General features: G+C 45.9%; 1 protein-coding gene across 2 annotated transcripts in view; it reads right to left on the bottom strand.

Annotated features, from left to right (window-relative positions):
• Positions 1-20,968, bottom strand: part of ANTXRL (ANTXR like) — a 61,996-nt gene extending 41,028 nt beyond the window's left edge. The window contains exons 1-9 of one of the 2 annotated variants that reach the window (XM_075504967.1): positions 20,261-20,966; positions 8,091-8,162; positions 7,884-7,955; positions 5,621-5,702; positions 5,481-5,514; positions 3,452-3,531; positions 3,270-3,338; positions 2,986-3,066; positions 2,818-2,878 (exon numbers count right to left, since the gene is read on the bottom strand). In XM_075504967.1, coding sequence (XP_075361082.1) covers positions 2,818-2,878; positions 2,986-3,066; positions 3,270-3,338; positions 3,452-3,531; positions 5,481-5,514; positions 5,621-5,702; positions 7,884-7,955; positions 8,091-8,162; positions 20,261-20,421 — 712 coding nt within the window. In that variant the 5' untranslated portion in view covers positions 20,422-20,966. Of the gene's footprint in view, positions 1-2,817; positions 2,879-2,985; positions 3,067-3,269; positions 3,339-3,451; positions 3,532-5,480; positions 5,515-5,620; positions 5,703-7,883; positions 7,956-8,090; positions 8,163-20,260 lie in introns of both variants that reach the window. The other variant, XM_075504968.1, reaches the window with a different exon arrangement.
• Positions 20,969-23,274: the final 2,306 nt, after the last annotated feature.

The raw sequence follows: 23,274 nt of genomic DNA, 5'->3' as shown, positions 1-23,274 counted from the left end.
CTGGCTTCCACTGAGCAACACAAAACCCTCATGATCTCATAGCAGATTCTAAAAATTAGTAATAATGCTAAATAAAAGCCAAACTGATTATCACCTCCTCACTCAGATAAGTTTCATACAAAAAGCATGGACAGAGCCACATTTCAAGGCTGTAAACAAGCAAGCTTCTTTGCTGGAGAATGTGGTAATATACTGCACTCTTTCAAAAGGTCTACAATTTTTTGATCAAAATTTTGAAATGCAAATTTCAATTACGCATTTTTTTTTTAAACAAAAAAACCTCCTAACTTAGGAAAAAGGAGGAGGAATGTTGCATTTCTAGAAAATGTTATGTTCTAATTTTCAGCCAGTTCTAAATGCAGGTGTATATGTATTTTTGTATAGGATTCAATGGCTGTATATCTTACCTATACATTATCAGTAAACTACATTAGTAATTACTTAAATTTAAAATGCATTAAAATTCTGAGATGACTTCATAGGCTTCAGTATTTTTTGCGTTAAAGTCCAAAGAAAGTACATTAAAAAAATAAATCACGTTACATATAGAGTAGAACTATATCTGACTGTCCAGTGAACTGGATTCAGGACCTGGATCCACACTACCGTGAAAAACGTTGTTCAGTCCCAGGAGCTTCCCTCCAGAAGACAGTGGTGCACACAGCTATAAAGATGAACCTCTGGCTATGTTGAAGTAAGTGGGATAATAAAGGATAACAAAGCCAAGCAGCGTCAGTGCAAATAAGCAAAGTGTAAGCAAAGCAAGTAAGCAAAGTGTAAATATTTGCAGCCTCATGCTGTAAAACCTCTTGCAGGAGTTCATTTCAGCTAAGGCTTGCAGGACTAGACTCCTAATAAAAGCTATTACAGGCCTGATTCTTGGTGCTAAGGACCATTTAACACAACAGTAATGTACCATTCAGAGCTGCAGTTTTGGATTCCTCCTATTTTCAAGCTCCCTGCTGCTACAAGCAAACCTTCAAGCACGCAAGATCCAAGTCTTCATGCCCTGGTGATTCAGCACCACACTTCACCGTGTGCCAGCCTTTGCTGGATGGCTTTGTCAACAGGGACAGAACAAACCTCAGAAGGTAAGTTGAACAAGTGCCGGTATTTTGCTGAATCAGCAGCAATACACAGAAACTGGTTCTGCCTGATTTATACTGGTCTTATTTGAAAGCCACAAAGACAACAAAAAACTCTTACAGACGCAAGTAATGCAACAATTTTTTTTTAAGGAGGGCAAACTATTTTGAAGTGTACTCATGTATTTTTAACCACGTTTGCGAGAAACTAGTTACCTAGCAAGCTTTGCAAAAAAATGAAGTGGTTTGAACTCAAGAATCAGGAATCAAACTGATTCCTTTTGAAAATAAGAAATTTTACTCTTTTTGCTGAAATATATCCATTTTTGAAAAGCAAATCTTTTCTTGAAAATTTATTTTCTCAAATACTTTAGAAAAATATTTTCACATTTCCATTTGAAAAAATGGTTTCAACTTCAGCTTTCCAATATTCTTAACATTGTTCCAAACAATTACAAGAATACTACTGAAATCCCTCCTATTGGAACGCTCACATTTTCATGTAGCTAAATGCAATTTTTGTTGAACAGGAAAGCTTGCAATAAGCTGTTGCACAAAAAATTGCCTGCTGTACAATAAGTAAGCAAAAAAAGAAATCATTTATTGCTATGAAATAAAAAAAGCTTTGAAATGTCAAAGCTTTAAAATTGTTTTTGATCAGCTCCACACGGAGATTTTTAAAAGCAAAATCATTCCCTTTTTTGATTTTTTCACAGACAAGATTTTATCACAAATGTCTAGTCCACAATTATATATTTAGGCATAATTCAAAAGATACAAGGATATTTCATTTTAAATTGAAATACTCAGGGCAAGATCATATTGTGATCGACATGTGGAAATGAAGAGTGAACAATTTCTCTTCTCTGTGATATTTATTAGATTTTTCCTGAGTTTCCTATTTTTATCTGCTTTCAAGGTCAGCTTTCATGCATCATTGCTATTTTATTTTTATGTGCTCATTTTCACAGTGTATAAAGAAATGAACACAAGACGGTAACATCAGATCTAAACAACCATTCTGTAAACTGTACCTTCCAGCAAACTTACAGTGTCACTCTGCTGCAATAGCCTCTTAAGTAGACAAAACCACAGCAAGTGAATTGCTAACGTAAACCAGAACAAATCCGAGTTAAATATACTAGACGTGAAAGGCATGAAATTATCAACAGCTCCTCTGGGGATTCTTCACGTTTACCATATACACTAATGGTCCTTTCACTGCAAATAAATAAAACAGTAGTACTTTGGAAAACACGTCAGGTGTCTTGGCCTATGCAGTTAATTACATCTGGTTGAATAAACCTGAAATTTCTGTGAATGTTTTGCAAAATCTTGTTCTAACTGCTGACGAGTCCTAGCAGATCCTAGGAACGCAGTCTTTCCAGAAATTTGTGAGACGTGGCCTTTAGACCCTAAAACACCTCTGGCAGTCTGACTTCATATCACTTCTCTCTCCTCCTTCTCTCAGATATTTTGAAAAGCAGTATCCCCAGTTCCCCGAGTGCTACCTCAGCCAACGCTCCAAGCTGGCATTCAGCCGCAGCAGCTACGTGTTTATCAGCACAATTTTTTTCTCAAGTTGAGAAGGGACACACAGAGCTTTAGCCACGGCCCGAGGGGATGCTTCAACACATCCACCGGCTTCAGCTCCGATACCACATTAGGTAGTTACTGACATTTCACCATTGCCATTCATTTGCCTTATCACACTGTTCTTGTGGAAACTTACCTCCTGCACAAACACTTGATGGTTCAGCCGCTAGGATCTCAATGCAAGATTTCTTAAGAATCTAAAAAAATTTAGATAATGGCATTTTTGGTAATCAATTATTTTTATCTATGCTTTATTAATACAGGAAAGGGTGCCCTTTTCTGGGTTTCAGAATACCCAACTTACTGAATCAATGGTTCCTCTTAGGGCATAAAAGCCTCCCGTAACTGGAAAAACATGATCGATGCTGTCAGCAATTGTTGACAGCTGCAAAGAAAGACAATCATAAATCATGAGGAAAACAAAATTACAGTGAACAAAACTGGGCCCTTTCACACTTGCTAAAAGACATCATCCTGACACAAAATGATTTATGCCTCAAGTAATTAAATAAATGCCTTCATCTGATGCTGTTACTTGTGCAGTAGTATAACAAAAAAACAGAACAAGAAGAAAGCAAGCAAAGTTACCTGAGTTTCATTGAAATCTTTCACTCCAACACAATAAACAATAGCTCCAAAGCTTCTGGCTCTGTTGGCCTACATAAAAAAAAAATTGCCGTTAAGTGCAAAGCCATATAATCAGTGGAGCTAACAGTAAATGCCTACAGGTTTGACATAAGGTAGTTTGGGTAAACGTGAAGGTGACTTACTTCTTGTTCTGCATAATAAAACTGAACGTCTTGCAATTCTCCATCCGTCAGAGCAATAATCACACTAGCGGTCCGAACTCCTACATGGAGGATAGTTAACAGATTGCACATGTATGACACAAGATTCAGCAGTGAAAAGAAAGTTTGAAGTGAGGCATTCCTTTTTGCTGACAAATAAATACAAACCCGTAAGGCCAGACTCTCAGCCTAATTTGTATGGACTTTATTGGAGATACATCAGCTGAAGGTCAGATGCATAACAGCATGCAATAAGCCAAAACCTGTGCACCTTCATACCACAAGCATCACTGAAGGAGGACTACTGCTCCAACAAGGTCCACGCACAAACTTTTCTGTTCTGCGTAAAACGTAGCACCTATCCAGTTTATGTCTAGACCTTTCGTGTGGAGAAGTGGCAAAATGGATCCACAGAGAGGGCGATGTTTCCTCTCTTCTCTTGACAAACATGTCTCTGCACAAACCTTGCCCAGAGATTGTCGTAAGAGATGCCTCTGCAAAAGGAGCTTTCCTGCCATCCTCCCTTCCCCTCCAGCAGACTTTCAAAGAGCAACCCCACTGAACGTGGCATGAAATGTGCTTCTATAGGGGGTTCAGTCCTACACTTCTCGAGCAACAAGAGCTGTCAGTGAAGTTCATAGGAATTCTGAGTCTGTGAAAACCTTAAGATCGGGTCCATTGGAGAAAATTCATGTCTTGTGATAAGACATTTCATACCCCACCTAAGCGTAAGTGAAAAGGTTGCATAGACTTTGGATAGCTATATATGTAATGCAGTATAAAATACAATACTACCTAGAAAAATGCAACATGTTAACAAAATTAAACCAAATTCATGTGCAAACTATGGTTCAATCAACCATTCTGCATCCATAGTTCTTCAGCAAAGTAACTAATACACATAAATGTTACTTTCAGGGAAGTATTTGTTATTTTTTCAAAATAATCCGTTACAATTTCAAGTGTCTTTCCCCATACTGTCTGAAACTAAAGACTGATTAGTTCTGACAGGTTTCTTATGCCATGCAGTCTTTTCCATGTCATGTCAGACACAGACATAAATCTTAAAAAAATGACCTGCAACTTGGGGGAGAAAATAGCTTGGATTCCCATATTTTTTTCTGCCCGGCATGCTTGAAAAATGCTGAAAAATTGGAGATCTTATTTTGTTTTCTTTTGAATACTTGTTTCTTCCCTGATATCTTAGCTTATAAATCCAGATCTCATCTACTCCTTTTTCCTTCCTAATCAACTTACAAAATAGTTGATTAGTTCTTAGCTATATGTTATGAAGAGGTAAAATAGTTTTCAATTGGACTTGATTTCGCTGGCAGAAGTGTCTGAGAAGCCACACAGAGTTGCTGAAGACTCTACACTCACAGCCTATTTTATTAAAAAGGCACTGATGTATTTCTCCATCTTCCAAAGAGACCATCAGCCCACAAATGAGAACAACCTCACACCAGGGTACAAACCAGGCAAGAAGTGTTTGGTTTAACTAATTAGGCCTTCTTTTGGCACAGACAAAAAACACAAATACATTTCCCTCCTGAAATTTAGTGAAAATTTACATTTTAGGAACTCAGAATCTGATCCCAAATCATTCGCACTGATGCAAAAATCTTAGCTGATTGCATTCACACCTACGCTAATGAGAACGAGGGTTTGGGCACACGATGCAGACAGGGCTGAGTGCATCAGTACAGAAGGGCGCAGGAAAACCTGGGTATTCCTGTCCCCTGGGTGCGGGACAGGCAGTTCTGGCTCTAATGCTTCGGTCTGTATTCTGCACGGGGTCAGATCCGTGATCATACTGGTCTCCTCTGGTCTTAATAAACCATGAATCATGCATTTAAAATTAGAGCTGTAGTCAAAATGGAATGTAGTGATTGTGTAACACCACTTCCTTCTCCAACACTTCTCTCGGTGGGTTTACTGCAGGTCATATAAAGAACTATCATCCCTGTCTTTTCCATGCAGATATATAACATGAGTGATATACAATGCCTACCTCCATAGGTTTCGTGGTAAATCTGCTCATTTGCCTGCAACGAAGTGTAGAACATTGTTAGCTCTTAAGTACAGCAGCAGCAAGCAAAGCAAAGTTTATATATAAATAAATCAAAAGAAAGGAGGTACTGTGATGTGTACCCTTTTAAATCCTTCATGCATGAACGTGTCTCCTCCAGGCACTTCGTACTGAAGAATGTCGAGCCCTCGTCTTATGGCTTCCCTTTGGATAAGAAAACAGGAGAAAACAATTTTATTAAAAGTTCTGTTTTGTTTGTTGAGATATTCCTGTACCACAGCTAGATTATGCACCCTGTCAGTACACTGCACAGAGTGCATACACACCAGCTAAAACACTGGTATACCCAACATTTTTCAAAAAACACAATTTTTCAGCCGAACACCCATGGGAGCACAAAACCAGACATATGATACAATGTTAGGGCTAACACATTTTAAGGGTGCAATTCTGGCCCTGCTCCCTCATTCTGGTATGCTGTCAGGCAGGATGAGATTGAATTAAACCAAACACCAGATATTCAACTCTGACAAGCTGCAGACAGAAAGAGAATTTAAAAACTTATGACCCTGTCATGAAAATGGGACAAATAAAAACTCCGTATTCAATCAATCATCAGGACAGTTGGGATTAGGACTTTTCCATTATAAAGACAGAGGCCAAAAGATAAGACAACAGGCCGGGAATGATGAGAATTTCCTATCCTAGACCAGGGACTGATCAACCTTCTTGGGGCACAGACTGCTCCCTGGTAAGAGATGGACTTTGATACCATGACCCCTGTTGCATAGCTTCTTGCTCCGCAAACACATACCTGTTAACCAAGAGGATCGCTCAGGGAAATTAATAATTTAATTGATCACTTATCACGAAAAGACCCTGATCCTTAGCAAAGTTTTCATATATTAATGGAACACAAGTAAGGCCAAATCACACAACAAATATTCAACAGACAAGATGCAGGAAGTCCAAACATCAGCCCCAGATGCTACGGGGCATCCTTTTTTTAAAAAAGATAGCGAGAGCCTCTCTAAGCTCCATTTTGCAACTGGGCATTTTAGGTGGCACAACCCCAATTACAGAGGAAACAGGAGTCTGTGGGATGAAGGTAAAATCAGGAGCTGGGATTGGGGATGTCATTAAGGAGAAAGCACATTTTTACCCTTTCAAAGTATAAAATGAGCTTAAAAGGCACACGTGGTGATCCATACGGAGCACAGGAGTTTAGGAGAGGGTACATTTTAATACCACGTTCAACATATTGCCACAGGGTTCCTGTCTACTTTCCACCTTGCAAAGAGCAAATCCACCCGGGACAAGTAAGCAAGTTTGAGCTCCGTCACCACGATACAAGATGGAGACCTGAGCCAAAACTCAGCGGAGCCAGCAGAAATGCAAGACCCCTGGCAGGGTTTCTGGCTTTGGATGAGGCCCTGGCATACAAAATGGAGCAGGGGGATGTTCTTTCAAGACTGCTCCAGAGCCCCCTTTATTTATAGGGTGCACTGTACTACCGAGGCCCTCTCACACAGACAGAAGCAGCAGCAAAACCAAGGGCTTTAAGCTGAAATGAAGGAAAATACTTAGAAACACCACCATGACAGGGATTTCTGTGTGTGAGGCAAATTAAATCCAAAATTATTTGGGGGGGGGGGGTGTTGGGGTGGGTTTTTTTTTTGGTGGGTTTTTTGGGTTTTGGGGTTTTTTGTTGCTGTTGCTTTCGGTTTTTTGTTTGTGGGGTTTTTTTGTTTTGTTTTGGGGTTTTTTTGTTTTTGTTTTGTTGGGGTTTTTTTTTAAAAGAAAATTTGGTTGTGAAGGTGGCAACAAGAATTTTGCTCCAGCCTCAGACTCTCTTAAGCCTGTCGCTTGGCTGTGCAAACCACCTCTGGCATGGGTGCTGCCTGAAGGCAGCCCAGGAGAGGGGTGCGATAGCCAGGCGAGGCAGTGCTCCAGCACTGGGTACGACCGCTGCTGGCATGAAGTTCAGAGCTTCAGACCACTTCAAAGGGCACTGTGGGACTTTCTTACAGTCTTTTGCTCATCAACGCAGGGTCTGAGATCTCTTACACAAAACCCACCCTTATTTGGGTAGTTGAGGACAGCAACGACGTACATGAATCCTTGACTGGAAACACCGTTTCTCCCTGAAATACTGCTAGGAAGAACGGACAGCCCGGTGCTGCCTTTCTCCTATAAGGCTGAAAAAAATGGTAATGGGAGACCAAAGGCCTGCTAAGCCCTTTTCCAGTTGGGAACGATGGAAAAGATTTCAGTTGGTGCCACAGTGAGGACTGAGACAGAGCTCTGAATCCTGGTTTTGGGGTCACTCGCTGCTTGAGAGGAGGGATGGAGGGTATTTCTGGATGAAAGTCGTGGAGTACTTGCCTGTTTTCTGTTAGTTTCATGACTGTAGTGCCTCGTGAAGAAAAAACGATGAAAGACATCCGCAACATTGGACTGAAACAGAAGAACAAGCCAGATCCCCATCACAGATACACATTACTCAGCAGACTTTCATTTGCTAAGAAGCAGTGAAAGAAAAAATAACTTAGATATATAGCAAATTAAAATACCATCTTAAGAAAACTTTACCTTATGAACTTCTCAGCTAGGCTTTCCACAAAAGAGTAAATCTCTGTCCAATGATTTCTGACGCTTCCAGACCTGCATAAAAAACATAATTGATTACATTCATCCTATTTCACAGTGAAATTCCTTGTTCCATTCTGAATTTTAAGCCTGGGCTACTCCAAAGGTGGTTAGGGACACAAATTCCCTAAAGGTCTTTGGAGACAAGGCAGGCAACTCTGTTGAGGCTTCTACAGCAGTTGTGTCGGAAGCTGTAACAGGAACCATCATGGCAGAAACGACTGACTCAAAGAGAAGTAGAGATAGGTCTGAAATGGTTTACCATACAATTTCGAAACAAGTTCAGTAACTCTTCCATCTGCTTTTGTTCCTTTTATAACATAAAATATAAATATTTTCCTCTAGTTTAATTCATGTTATTTGACTTCCCTAAGTCATCTGCTTGCAGATTATTTACTTTCCTAGAGCACAGCTCGGCCCTTGCAGCCACACAGAAAGTCTTGACTGATCTCCTATTCTCCCAGAACGCGTGGGAGAATGTTTCCATGAATTACTGTTTGTTTCAAAAGAGAAAGCTTTTGAAGTAATTCCGAAGGGAAAGGCAGTGCTCGTAGCTAATTCACTGGACTAGCATTCTGGACAGTCAAATCCCTGGCTCCATTACAGATTTCTTGTGAAAACTTGGGCAACTTAGTTACATGCACAAACTTACACATTTGTGCTGCCGTTCCCAATATATAAAACTGCATTACTGGCACTCCCTGGCTTTTTTCTGCTTAGTCTTACATTCTCTGGGACCCCCCCAGTCTGGTGGGACTCAGACCTCAAACAGAGCCTTGCACGCAGCAACTCTATAGTAAATGATAGGTGATTTCTACCGTGTGGCTCTATGCCATACTCTTTCAAGCCTTTAAAAAGGCTACAAAGCATGAGAAGTCAATGACTTTAAAAGCCCTTCTTAGGACTGTGGTGTTTATGAGAAAACAGCTCATTCACTTTCCTTGCCAGGCAAACTCATGGATCAGGTGTCTTAGGCAGAAAGATAAATAAAACAACAGCACATACAGAAGGATCGCAGGGGCTGACACGCAGAAGAACTACAAAAATTTCTGAAATTTAACTATTGTAAAGCAGTAGGTTTCCTCTAACTGCTGTTAGACATTTTTCTGTATAAATGGATTTTAAAGGGGGGGGGGAGAAAATGATCCCATGTTATAATTCTCTATAATACTATGGGCTTTCCAAGCAATCCTATGGCAGTCACTTCTGCCCCTGTACATGATGTACAGATCAGCGTACAGAAGCCCACATAATATGGCACTGCCTGCCCTGCCAACGGTGCTGGTGGAGTGGAGAAGAGCAAAGATAAAGGGACAAAGACCAAAAGGAGACCCCTGAAGTACATAACCTAGAATAAGCTTGCTTGTGTAACCCTGTGCTTTCACGCTGCTCTGCTAGAGAACTGGCGATTCATTCACAGAACGAACTGGTTATCAGAGAATGAAGAAATTGCCAGGCACTGAGGGAGGGCAACAAAGCACCAGGAACTGCTTGAACCAAGGATCTGGATCCTCTGCAGTCTCTGATTTATATGTGCTAGGCAACAGAGGAGACATGATTATATATTCATAAACAGCACCAATGAAAGGTGCTGGCACTATTAGCAAATGAGCCCTTTTCACATCGTTAGAAAATAATCCATGCAGATGTGAGGTATGTACTTCAAGCACTGCTTTTCCAGAAGGGATCTGAGGCGATCCAACGCCTATAATTCTGAAAGTCCCAGACTAAATCTCTAAACATGCTAAACTCAAACAGATTTTCCTTTAATCTATGCAAGACGTATTTACAGCTCCCAATTTTTATTTTTTTTTTTAAACCCCCCCCCCGGAGTTGACACTTTCAGTTTCATTCTGAGCTTGCCATCTCACTTAAGTCCAATTCCTGCAATTTCCAATGGAATCACTTCCTTACGTAGAACAGCCACAGTTTCTTACTTGGAAAAGACTGACCTATTTTGGATGAGGTATCAAATTTCTACTGCCAGCTGCAGAGGCACTGATGCAATCCAAAAAAGAAAGTAGCAACGAATAATTTTCTTTTATAACAGCAACAAATCATCATTTCCAGTACTTTCTTAGGACTGTCAGAATTTCTTCTTTTTTTTTTTTCTCCTTTTTTTTTCTTTTTTAATCTACCCCTCTGGCAAAGAACAGCTTGGCAAAACAGCCTAGACACTGAAAAGTCAAGAAAATCATAAGCCACTAATGGTGGAAAAACACAAAGACTTTTAAAGTGAAAATGCACAGATAAACTTAATGCTGTGCACTTCCACGTACTCTGACTATAATGAAACACCCTTTCTTGGAAAGGGTACAGCCAGTGAGACTAAGAGTAACTAGAGTTGGCTGCAATAAATCTATAGATGCCCACCTCTGCAAAGCTTGGGAGGGATAGTCTGCAAATAACAGAGACAAATGACAGAGACTCTGCAAAGTCTCTGTCACGGGCTAGTCCTCACAGGAAGCTTACTGTGCTCCCAGAGCACCCGGCTCTGCGTCACTGAGCTACAACCCTGTTGAGCAGTGCAACTCCGGCATGGCGGCGGGCCGCCTTCTCCCCTAGCAGGAATTCCGCACCCACCCATTGCTTACCAGCTGGGAAGCGTCAAGGCCAGACAAGCAAGCCAGACAAGCCGTAGAGCAAGAAAATTTTACTGTTTCAAAATCTCATATGAAGAGTACCAGTGAAGTGGTCAGCACTTAATCACTTTCTCCAGCACATCTCTCGAAAGACCAGGTGTGTCACCTCCCACTGGAAATGATGCCCAAGTGCCACTGATGGTGGTCATATCAAACCTCTCACGAACACCAGTGGGGGTGGCCTGGCTTATAGAAGAACCTGGTTTCCCGCCCTTCCCTCCCACTCGCCTCTAAATATCCCTGTTTGGAAAGTCTGTTTATTTGCTGTTTCTCGTGTGTGTGTTTTGGAGGCTTCTGGGGTTTGCCCTGATATAGTTTCATCTGTTGCCCCAGAGGCCTGAACCCACAAAACCAGCAACAGCAGATTTAATGGCAGATCTAAAAAAATTTTACAACAACAAAATGTTTGCTAAACGATATACTAAGTTGCCAAATGCTGTCAAATATTACTCTCAACACTGAAAACAGAAGCTGCCCAACACTACTGAAAATACTGAGGCATTTCACTGCTTTTGGGATCTTATCTTTCACACTGCAGAATCACTTTTGCTGGCAGCATAAACTAACTTGCTGCCCTTCGTGGCTGGATCAGACTAGGAGGTTTTTGCCTTGGTTTCCCATGGCAAGTGGGAGGCTCCAAGCATACTCTAAGCTCCTTTCTGACCATGGCCAATGCTGGAAAGCCATACTCATTTTTAACTCCACAGTTACCTAGACTAGAGAAAGCCCAAGGTCTTTCAGTGATGCCCTACACCACAGGTTATTCACACATACACAGATATGCACACAGCATGATTTTTACAGCAGTTTCGGTGCTTTTATTGTTTCCCTTAGAACCTTACAATAACTAAGCTCCTGTGCTAATAGGAGCCTCAGACAAAGCTGGCATGTTGTCTCGAATTACCATCAGTAAATAACCACAAACAGATTCCTTGCCTGGCCTGTTTGGCCATCAAATGATACACTCCTGTAAGACTTCAGAGGAACTGTGAGGACTTCTAAATAATGAGGAAAGAATAAATGAAGCACAAAAAAGAGCAGCACCGTGCGGAAAAATTACTCGGTGCGAGGCACGCACTCGTCCGCCCTCACCCAGGCTTCCTCCCCGCACTCTCCCCGCGGAAGAAGCCCAGTGAGCCTGACGTTCTCTGCAAAGTACCAAGCCCCACAAGCCAAAGACCTCTGCGGATAGTGACCCTCAGCTTAAAAGCAGTTCGTGTGCCTTTCAGAGTCATGCGGGACAGGGAGGTTTCAGCCCTCGGAGGTTACATAATTCTCATGGCGAAGGAAAATGCAAAGCAGTAACAGCTGCTGTGGGCAGCCGGAGCACCGCAGGAAACGTTTCTGCTGCTGGTTCCGCTGGGGTGAACCTGGAGCGGGTCCAGAGAAATCACAGAATTTCCCCAGGTTGATACCTACGCAACTGGGATCAGAGTTAGGCCCAAGTGAAGTGAAAAAAGCCACAGCAGCCATTTGTTGCGAGCATGCTCCCCGCTCCACGAGCTCTGTTCCCATTACACACGAGACAAAGAGAAGAGTCAGCAAGCCACAACATAGGAAGGAATGTGCTCCCGGCCTCATCGGGACTCAGCTCGGAGCAGCAGCTGCTGCTGCTGCAGCTCCTGCTGTTTTCCTGAATTTCACATTGCTACCACTTGATGGGAGGGGAAAAGAGGAGGTCAGTGAGTATTTCTGGGGGTGAAAGGAAGTGATGCGATTGCAAGGCTTGATTCTGCTCCTGCTTACTTTGGAGTGACTCCTTCTAGCTTAGCGGAGCTCTGTCAGTATAAGAACAGTGAGCATGTTAGAGTCGTATCTGCCTCTATCTATGGGATTTCACTGCTGTTTGAGAAGACGACAAAGCGTGAGACAGGCTGGAAACCTCCTCTTTTTTCCTAACAGGCTCCCGGAGGCAGCGGAAGCTGGAGCCCAGAGAAGTCAAGCAGCACAACCCTGGCATATGGGGTGCCACTTTCAGCCCAGTTACTTCAGCAGACAAAAACCAGGAGGGTCAGTTGTAAGGTGTCTGTCCTAGGACACGTGTGATTCACAGTTACAGCTAAATTCACTGGCAGGAGCCTATAGAGATCAACCTGGTGCAATGTACATCAGACCTGCAGCTTAGCAGTGAAAGTTAATACCCCAGCACTACCCAACCAGTAAATATTTTTCTTTACCACATGTACACAGAGAGAAGGCAGCAGGACCCAAAGCCTTTCCTCCCTGCTGAAAGTGAGAAAGTGAAACCCTTGAAGACACAGAGCTGTTCCTTGTCCTATTCCACCCCCCTGCCCCCGCACAGTTGCCTCTGTTACAGATTAGCTGAAGGCAGCAATTCCAGAGATCCTGGAACAAGAAACAGACCCATTATTACTGATGCTGGGTTCAGTTTGAGTATGGTGTCAGGGGAGTACAACATCCATTGAGTTTGCAGGTCCCTGCAAGTCTCTATCCCCTCAAGCTAATGGTGGCCCTGTATATGGGCCATTGCTCGGAAACGTGGCACTTTGTTGTTGTTATTTGGAGAGCTCTTTGTGGCCACAACCACATTGTAGACAACAGAATTCTTGCACATGGCTAATAACGGCTCTGCAATAAAAGCAAACCCTGGGGCATCTAGTTTGTTGTGGTTTCAGCCACGCACACGCATGTTCATCCACCCCTCTGCTCCCTTCTGAGCCAGCAGAGCATTCAAAGTGACAAGAATCCTCCTCTCCCAAACAATGCTTCTTGCAAGCATGGAAGGGACCTTGACTGGGTGATTCATCCAGGCAAGGAAGGACTAGTTTATATTATCTGCTCCAAAGGCAATTAGAAACACTGGCAGAGACAGCCATTCTGCGACTGCCCTCGCTTCAAAGTACTTGTAACATTAATGGATAAGACAAGGGCTGGAATGGGGAGGGGAAGATACAGAGAAGTGACTGGAAAATAGATTTCTTAGTCCTAGGCCAGCGCCTCGAGCACAGGACCCAAAGTACTTGAATCCAAAAGGTTTAATGACCAAAACCATTAATTTTACAGATAGCTTTTCTCCTGTAAAACTACTGAGAAAATCTGCAGCAACATTACTGACTTCTGTAAGTCAGCCCCCAAAACATTGCCCATTGCTCCTACAGTAATCCACCTAATCCACAAATCCTATCCACCAGGTGCTACAGCTCTTGCTACATACCCAGGCACCAAAAGAGCACAAAGCGAAGCTCAGAAGCCAGGCTCAGACTGCATCCAGCCACTTCAGATCTCCCTGTAAAGCTCCAGAGCTGCTCTGAGCAGCACCTGGTCTGGAAGACCCACTCTCAGCATCCCGGTCCTCTTCAGCACAACACGGGGAGCGAAGCAGAGCGCTCAATCCCAGTCACGCCGCGACACTCTTAACAAGGTGCAAATGCTAACCAGGAGCAGGGAGATACAGCTCTCTGCACTGTTAATAACTCCCAGGAGTCAATGCATCTTCTCCACGTTTGAGATGAAAAGGTTCAGTCCTACTACGCCTTATACAAACTCAAATCGCCATTCACACCAGCGTTTGGCCTGCAAGCTCAGACAAAAGTAATGAAATTCTCAATCACTGAGCACACACAAACCAAAACCTTAGGTCAGTGGGAATCTTACGGTTTACTTCCTTGGCTCAAGCCCCAAATAAATCAGATTTAGTTACATGCATAAATAGACTGCAAATGACAAGCTGCCATGGCTTTTTCTTCCTGTTAACTGTACACATTTTATGTCAAATAACCACTACCCATTAGCTTTGCCTTGTGTTTTATAAAGAATTTTTTTCTTGGGGCAGAGGGGAGGAGAATTGGTTTTCCTGAATATTTTTTTCCTGCCAAAAGGCAAATCTGGCAGAATAATATCAGACAAAATACAAACAAATAAAACCTGGTTGCAATAACTAGGTATGTCTGAAGCCGAATAAAAATTTGCTTTGGAACATTCCGAGCAATTATACCTGGTTGTAAGAAAATCACAGCACTGGCTGCAATATACCCACAACAAAGAAAGATACAAAGGCAAAATACCAACAGATTATGTTTTGAAAACAATAAAGATACTGCTTCTGGGCAGCTGGAGAGTATGAGAGGTGTCATGTAGATGATGTGGTTACATTGGGGGGGGGGTGTGGAGTCAGACAGAAAAGGAGGAAGACAGAGAGACACAACCAATTTTAAATATACGTGTATTGCAATCAATGCTATCTAAGGAACAAAGCCGATACTTTTAGTCAGACAGCAAGTCCTCTCAGTCTCAATAGGCAGTTGACCTGCATCAGGTCCTACATCTTACGATGAACCGAAGTCTGGCTGCAGTAGGTAGATATTCTTGCTTACAGAAAAGGGAGTTCAGCAGTCTTTTAAGTCAGTCAATAAGAGATTTTCAAAGGCAATTAAATTAGGTGCCAGAACATGTGTTCAGGCACTCTGCCAGCAGTCCAATTTCCAACCACAACAATACTCCTAGCCACACTCTTCTCACGCACCGCGTAAAACCAACACACAGAACAGCATCGGACCAAGACAGCATGGAGAGAGAAGCTGTAGGAGTTCCCACAGGTCCAGCTCCATCCTAACACTCTTGGACTGGGACTATGTGGACGCAGGAAGAAATGCAGAGGGCTACAGTGAGAGCCTAAGGCCAAAAGTACTTGCTCTCACTAGTACTTGTAGTTCATGAGTGCTAAATTCATTCAAATCATTGGCAAGGAAATCACGCAGGAGGCGGAAGGGGGACACAAAATGTGTTTACCGAACTCTCTTCTTTGCTTAAAATATGGCATATTGTGAAAAAACAAGGTATGTGGAGATCAGCAATTCACGATAGTTACCTTCAAATGATAAAAGCTAGCACAGAATAGCAGCTACTGAAATGCCTTTTGTTCTGATGGCTTTTTGGCTTGCCTGAAGTGAGTTAGGAAGCATCAACCTGTTTCCCACCCAACACCTCCCTCCCCCACAAAGCTCGCTTTTCATGGGGAGGTTGGGGAGGGGAGTGGGGGCATAGACCCAAGGGCCAAAATCAGGAAGGAGATAGGACAGGGTAGCTAATTTCCCATCTGATCAGGGGTTGTGCTCTTCCCCACCGGCTCCCTAGCAGTGACATTCACCTCTGGAGTGAGGCTTACCCAGTTTAAAGGGAGGCAGCTGGAAAACAGATTACAAGCGAGAAGGCCACATTGTACTGATGTCTCACCAAAGTTGCTGTTGACAGGGAAGCTCCTGGGAGTGCAGGAGACAAAGCAAAACTGATGTGAAAGGCAATATTGTTGTGGGCCCAAGAGACAGGAGTACCACAAAGAGGGACCACGCAGAAGTTCAGGGGCAAGATGAGGAGTGGAGAAAGGGTAGTTAGGTGAGCCCCCCCCAGATGAGTTAGAATCGCTGCTCTAAAAGTAAATTGCCCAGAGCCTTAACTCGAGACATTTGCACTACCATGGTCTGTGCTGTGGAAAAAGAAAACATTTTCCCAAGGCTGTGCAGCTCATTTTTCCTCAAAATCCAAACAATTTCTTAGCAAACATCCCAGCAGGAAAAATGAGAAAATACTTTCAACTATCTCACATTCTTTTTCCTCCCCATTTCCCATCCTGTCCTACAGTCAAAAAATAAAAAAAAAAAGGTCTTCATACTTGGTAAACACAAAATACAGACAGCTCTGCAGCTCAGATGTGCCATGTCAAGCATCGCCAGGAGCAAATATTTAGGCAGTTATAACTCCTTACCTTAAAAGGGTTTCTGTTTGTTGTACTAATAATCATAACGATGCTACCAGGCACTGTTATAATTAGAAAACAATAGAGGTCAGTCATCCTTTCTGCTGTGCAAGTGCATTTCAACATGATCGCAAACAACAGCTGGATGTTAACAGCAAGGCAGGGATGAAAGTTATTTACATACTCACGCACGAGGATGTCACTACAAGGCCTGAAGAGTCAAGCAATCAAATCCCAAAGAGGACCTGTCCTCGGCAGTTTGGGATGGGACTGAAACAAGTTCTTCATGCACCTGGACAACCAAAGCAAATGAAGCAACCAAAGCAAGTGAGAAGTACTCAGCTATCCATTATGCTGGGCTTAAGAGCTATGCTTGTTTAAAGGTACACATGAGATCTTTGATACCACATGTGACTTGATTTTACCACATGCCATAGGAGAGATGGGTATGCCAACTGCACAGTATACTGCCTTACCTCATGCAGAGGGAGTGACTTCGCTGCAAACAGAAAAATTTCTGCTGCTTCAGTATGATACTTTAAAGTCTTCCACTACACCTCCAGATAAGCTCAAGCCCGCATAACCCAAAGTATGACATGCAGACAGCAGAAGATTGCAGACTCTAGGCAGCCGCCTTTGCAGCCAGCAAATGTCCAGTTCTCGTAGCTTCAGGAGATTTGCTCATTTAAGCATCCCCAGAGACAAGGCAGTCCTAATGTGGCTCTGGCACGGTCAGTCCTAAGGAGGATGGTGACAGGTCTCCCTCCCACACATGCTGCTTTTCCCTTTCACCATGCCAGCTTCTTGGACATCCAAGGCTTAGTTCCACCGCTCTGATCTTGCCTATCCCATGGAGTTAGCATAAAGGGCTGCAATCAACTACAGGCAGAGAAAAACTGTAAGGCATCAGTGAGTATCTTTTTCTAATTGGCAGCATATATATTATACCAATAACTTCACCAGCAGATGATCTTTTCCATCTGATGGTCGTTGCCTGCAGGATTAAATCCCCACAGACTTTGCCTGGCAGAATGAAAAGGAAAAATCATGCCCCAATAAAGTCATTGCAGTAACACACAGTTCTTACATGCATAAGGAGAAAGGTTTGTTGTCTTCTTCTAATTTGCCTCCTGCTTATATGAGATTACATCTTTCTATGGGGAACCAAAGCAAAGCAGATTTAAAGTCATTTTGGTTCACCCAGGCTGACTTGAGGCAGGGCCTGTCATTCAGCTAAAGAGCACGCTACAGGGTCGCAGGATTAAAGCCTGGAGTCTTCACAGAGCCAATGCTTCGATCCCATTGTTAGACAGCTAATTAAGACTGAATGAGCCAATGCTTCGATCCCATTGTTAGACAGCCAATTAAGACTGAATGCATCTAACTCCAGACTGGCAAGGCACCAAGGAAGGGAGGCAATCCCCAGGCCATGTGGGCATACTCTGTGGTGTATAGGGCTGGGTTTTTCTGGGGATTCTCCCATTAGAAGTTAGAGCCGGAATTCTTCCCAGATATGTATCAGCATGGATCCAATTCTAAAAAAACATGTCCACTGCATTTTCAGATTTCACCAGCTGCTTCTGACTGGCTTCCTGCCTCCTCCCTACCAGGAATACCCTGACCCTTCTCAACACTAACGGATTATCTAGTTCCTTCCTGATGAACTGTCTCAAGATCCAGAGTCTATCCACTCAGTCAATTCTCCCTGCCTCCATAAAGTTCCCTGTGCTGTGCCAGATGTCACAGAATACAGCTGGGACTAAAAACCCCCTCAGCCAGCCCCCCCCCCCCCCAAGTACCACATGCATTTGGTTACAGCAGGAAGGCAGCATGGTACCTATGGCTCCTCAGATCTGGCACTCTACCCATACGGACTGTAATGCAATTCATTGAGTCCAAAAGCAGCTTTGCCGCCACACTGCCACTGACTCGGTAGGAGCAGGGATAGATTCTAAAACCACTCAGGGGCCCAAGTAACTTTTACTGCAGCTTTTTATGAAAGAGTTTGTCTTTCAGCCTCTCAAAGGTTATAAAGACTCAGTTTGCGACCGAAGCCAAAGAGAATTTTCCCATTGGAACCAAAGCGCGTAACTTTTACTTCAACCGTAATCAGATCCAGTCTCCAGTGGACCAATGTACTGAATAGATAGCACCTGAGCCAAGATACAAGACCTGTAGCCTGCTAGAAGAACATGTATGATTCCATGTTCACAATGCTGAAGGGGAACTTTCTTACACAACCAACTTTCTATTGCTTGACATATCAGTAACTCCGAGCAAATCACTCTCTTCTCTGCCTTGATTTCCCCAAATACAACATGAGTGATAACAGCAATCACACCAGTAAAGTGCCTTCTGAGCTACAGATGAAAAGTAGCATAGGAGCGCAGTGTGGTGATTGCTAGGGGTACGCAATGCTGTCTTAGACAAGGAAATCGCACTATGGAAGACAGATACCAGGTCACGGAGAGAACCCATATTGCAATCACCAACATTTATTGTTACAGGGAATTCAATATGGGAAGTGAGCATAACAACAGTACCAACCACTTCTTGAAAGCTGGGCAAGAATGAATTTGAGTCCCCCACAGAGTTCTTTCTAGACATGCAGGTTACTTCAGGAACAAGTTCTTAGTGAAAGAAAACAAAACAATGACCACATGGTGTGTTAGTGCATCTCTTAGAAAGGCAGAATGCCTTTGGTCTTCAGATCCTTTTGCTCTAAACCCAGAGTCACTACTTAATGACACTTTTTGTCTTCTTCTTGAATATGGGAACGTACTGGCTCCTGAGTGATGGTGGCTTTATGCCTCATGCGGGCTGTGCAGAAGGCCTGATGGACTGAACAGTTCTCCCAACCGGGAAACAGCACAATGCAGCCCTCATACCTGGCTTATGGGTAAGAATCACAAAGAAAATGCTTCAGTCTTTCATAACACCAATTCACATATGGAAACCAGGATGCATTAGATAACGCAACCATCACACCGAGTGATGGTGAGACTAACAATTTATTCCTTGAGTTTAACCCTTGGTTGCCAAGCCAGAGCAGTGTACCAGGAGAAACAGAAATTTGTGCCTTCTGAAAAACACCTGTGGCTGCACCAGTTTACCGCTCACTTTGCTAGTGCTTGCTATAACATGCCTATGAATGTGAGCTTAACCATACCCTCTGGCCATACCTAAATTGGGCTAACACAGTATTAAAGAAAAGTACTTGCCAACCTATTTTAATAGATGAAACTCAAACACAGGTTTAGACAATTCCAAAGAAGCTGAGCAGAAACAAGTTTTATAAAACCTTACAGCGAGTCTGTAAAAAAGCAACCACTACATACAAGCAGTCTAGTCTTAACTTTAGGTATGTCTGCACAGCCCTGGCACTGCTAAAGCCCACAGGTGACATCTCAGCGCTCAGCCCAAGTCCTGACACCAAACTCCAGGAGTGCTGGGGACACTGACCAACATCCCCTCAAATCCAATGCTCACAGCCCATGTACCACAACCTGGAGGTGACCCGATTTCCCAGGTTTGCATGTGCAACTAACCCAGGATAAAGCACACTGCTCCCCTAAAAGCTCCGCTTGGGAAACGTGCAAGTTTTGGGGAGCAAAAATAAGGATCCTGCCCCACACATCACGTCTGGCACCAGGGGAGGTGGGGGAAGGCACCCGGGGAGACGGGGGAAACGACGTCCCTGCTGCTGCAAGGAGGCACTGAAGGGTGAATAAACGTTTTTAAATGCGACTGTCACTTACTTATCCAGGACGAAGTAGAGATCAAAGGCACCGTGACAGGAGCGCTGCTCTTCTTGCTCTTCCTCCTCCTCCGGCCGGGCGCAGGAGGTTAGGCTCCCCATTGCCAGCAAGAAGCAGCACAAAAACGCTGCTTTCTCCACGCTGCTCCTGCAACTCGCCATCTTTTCCCTTCCTTAATTCTCCCTCCTCCGCCAGTCTCTCTCTCTCGCTGCAGACCTTAACGGGCTCTTCGGAAGCACCGGGGGTGGGGGTGGGGGGGCGGGGGGGGCGGAAGGGAGAGAAAGAAGAGGGAAAAAAATCACTAACTTCAGGACCCAACCCTGCGTGCTCAAGGTAGCCCTGCCCGCCGGGCACCGGACTGCTGGCTCAGGGCTGGGGGCTGAGCCCGGCCGGATGGTCCCCGGAGCGCCGTCCCCATGCCCCGCCGCCTCGGCGGCTGCCCCGACCGGCTCAGCCCCGTTTCTCACGGAGAGAAGCGGCGCCTCCCGCAAGGGCCAGAGGCAGGAAGGGGCAGAGGGAGGGGAGCGGGAGGGGGGAGACAGGATCTTAGGGGGAAAGCTGAACCGGGACTTTCCTGTTCCGGGATACCGATGTGGGAAAGGCTGCTCCGAGAGGGGGCCGAGGTTAGGGACCGCTGCGCCCCAGCCCCGCCGCCTCTCCGCGCCCCCCGCGGGCACAGTGCGGGCGTCCCTCCCTCCTTCCCTCCCGGGCCGCCCGCGGGGCGCTTGGCAGCCGCAGCGGGGAAGGGAGCGCAGCCGCCCCCGCCGCCCGTGCGCGCTCCCCGCGGAGGCGGCTCCGCGCCGGCCGCCCTCGGGGCAGGGCAGGGGGGAGAGGGGCAGGGGGGCTCCGCCGGCGGCGGGAGGGCAGCCCGGCCGAGGGCAGGGGCAGCCCGGCTGTACTGCGGGGCATCGCTGCGGATCCTGCTCTGCCCCTCGCCCGCGGACTCTGGGAGCGACGGGGGTCCTGAGGCGGCTGGGGCTGAGGGGCGTTCGTCCCCGGGCCGGAAAGAAGTTGCTGTAGGAAAGACGGGCATCATTGCAAAACCCTGTGACAGACCGGGGCTGGGGTGACGACGCGAGAGAGCACTTGCGAAAAATGGAGTTGCAGGAGATGAGTGCAGTTAAAAAGGTTATTGCCTGGGGGTGGGCAAGGACAGGTTTTCACGACTCTCTTATGCCACAGCAAATTGGTTCTTTTCCGTGGAAAAGAAACTTAGTTTACTCACACTGGAGCCTGCACACATCCTGCAGGCAATGAGTACTGATGAAACGAAATCTCATAATGGAGGCTTTGCACAGTAGCATAATCACTCCCCGCCTGATACACACAGGTTACAAAGCACTGCCTAAAGAGCTGACCCGGCTCATCTGGATGCTGTCTCCAAAGTTGGAATAATTAGTGGCTTCCAGCCGCTTCCCCCTCCCCCACACCCGTTGCAGCCCCTAATTAATGAAAAGAGCCACGGGGAGGGACGCGAGCAGAGGCGCTTTGCATGACAGAGTCGGGACTAGACGTTTCTCTCTCTTTCTTGGGGGGAGGCTTTTGGACGCGCGTCAAGGTCGAGGGAATCCATCCCCTGAGGGGTGCTGGCAGGCTGCCCCATCGGCACTGCCCCCCAAGCACCCATCGCTTCGCTGGGGGCCACTTCACCCGGGAAGCGAGCGGTAACGCTCCGGCCAGCAGCCGCTTTTACGTGCCAACAGCAGAAAGGGGCAGCTCCTCCCCGATAGAGCCGGTACCCGAGGGGGCGCAGGGCCCACGCGGGCGGGGCTCAGCCCGCTGTCCTGCGGGGAGGTGCTGGGAGGGCTGCGGGGTGTGGGTGTGAGCCTGTGGGGTGTTTCCCCGCAGCACACGGCAGCTCTGTCCTGGGCCCTGCCGGCTCCGCGGTAGGCGTGCGGCTCCGTGGGGAGGCGGCGGGCTGCCCCCCACGCCGCCGGCGGGCCCTTTCCCTCTGCGCCCGACAAGGACACGCGTGGACGCGGCGCGCCTGCCCCCGCTGCGCAGAGCCCCTTCCCCGTCGGACCCGGTGGGACCCCTCAAGCATGTTTTGTGCGGTGTAGGTTGCCGCCCGCAAGTCTGAGGTAAAATTTGCCCTGCGGGAAAAGCATCTCGGTTTCAGTTCCCTGGTTCTGTGCTGGACCGAGTTCAGACGCGTCCACCCGCGGCGGCGGTCGGGGACTTATCAAGAAAAGATTAGAGGGTCCACCGGTTTTCAGCCGCTCGCCCAGTTTTAACTACGCACAGCTAGAAGTTGAACGCACTGCTTGAGCTAACCACTTTAAAGGTTTTTGTGCACTGGCCAGTTGAGACCCAGCGATTACTTAGATCATGGAGAAATACAAGAAACCCACATCCTCCCTGGTGACATTCACAAAAAATGAGCAAGCGGCTGCTGGGCAGCGGGAATCCCCCTTCCTCCCGCCTCGCCGGACTTCGGCCCCGACGGTGCCCACTAGCGTCCGCAGCCTGCACGGTCCCCGGGAGCCGCAGCCCCGGCCCCGCGCCCCGGCCGCCCTCGCCACCCCCTGCCCGAAGCAGCCGTCGTCCCCCGCAGCCACCGCGGCCTTTCAAAACGAAATGAAAATGCTAATAGCCTCAGATTCCCTCCGTGCTGCGTGAATATCTGATCGTTTCGCAAAATAACGTGGCAGACTTCACGGCAGTCTCCAAAGCAGAATGATAAGGCACTACGAGGAAAAATTTGGCCGTAGCTGTTTTCTGATCATGCGTCGCCCTTCTCTGATCACTAATAAATCACCTTACTCTGCAAAGAGAGCAGGCTGCCTGACCTGCCGTCCCCAAAGGGTATGCGGTCCCGGCGAGAGGGGCATGTTTTAGCGAAAGCAATGATACCACCGCGGTTACCGCTGGCTAGCGACTGCCACCGTTAGAGCTCAGCCGGAAACATAGCGGGCCTGCGGGGCTAGCGCCCTTCCCCGCTCCTCCGGCCCCTGCGAGGAGGCCGGGCACGGCGAGGGGCTGCGGGCTGCCTCTGCAGAGCCGCCTCCCGGCGC

This window comes from Mycteria americana, chromosome 6, assembly GCF_035582795.1.
Source record: "Mycteria americana isolate JAX WOST 10 ecotype Jacksonville Zoo and Gardens chromosome 6, USCA_MyAme_1.0, whole genome shotgun sequence".
NCBI classification, from domain to species: Eukaryota; Metazoa; Chordata; class Aves; order Ciconiiformes; family Ciconiidae; genus Mycteria; species Mycteria americana.
This window is presented reverse-complemented; position numbering and strand designations above follow the sequence as displayed.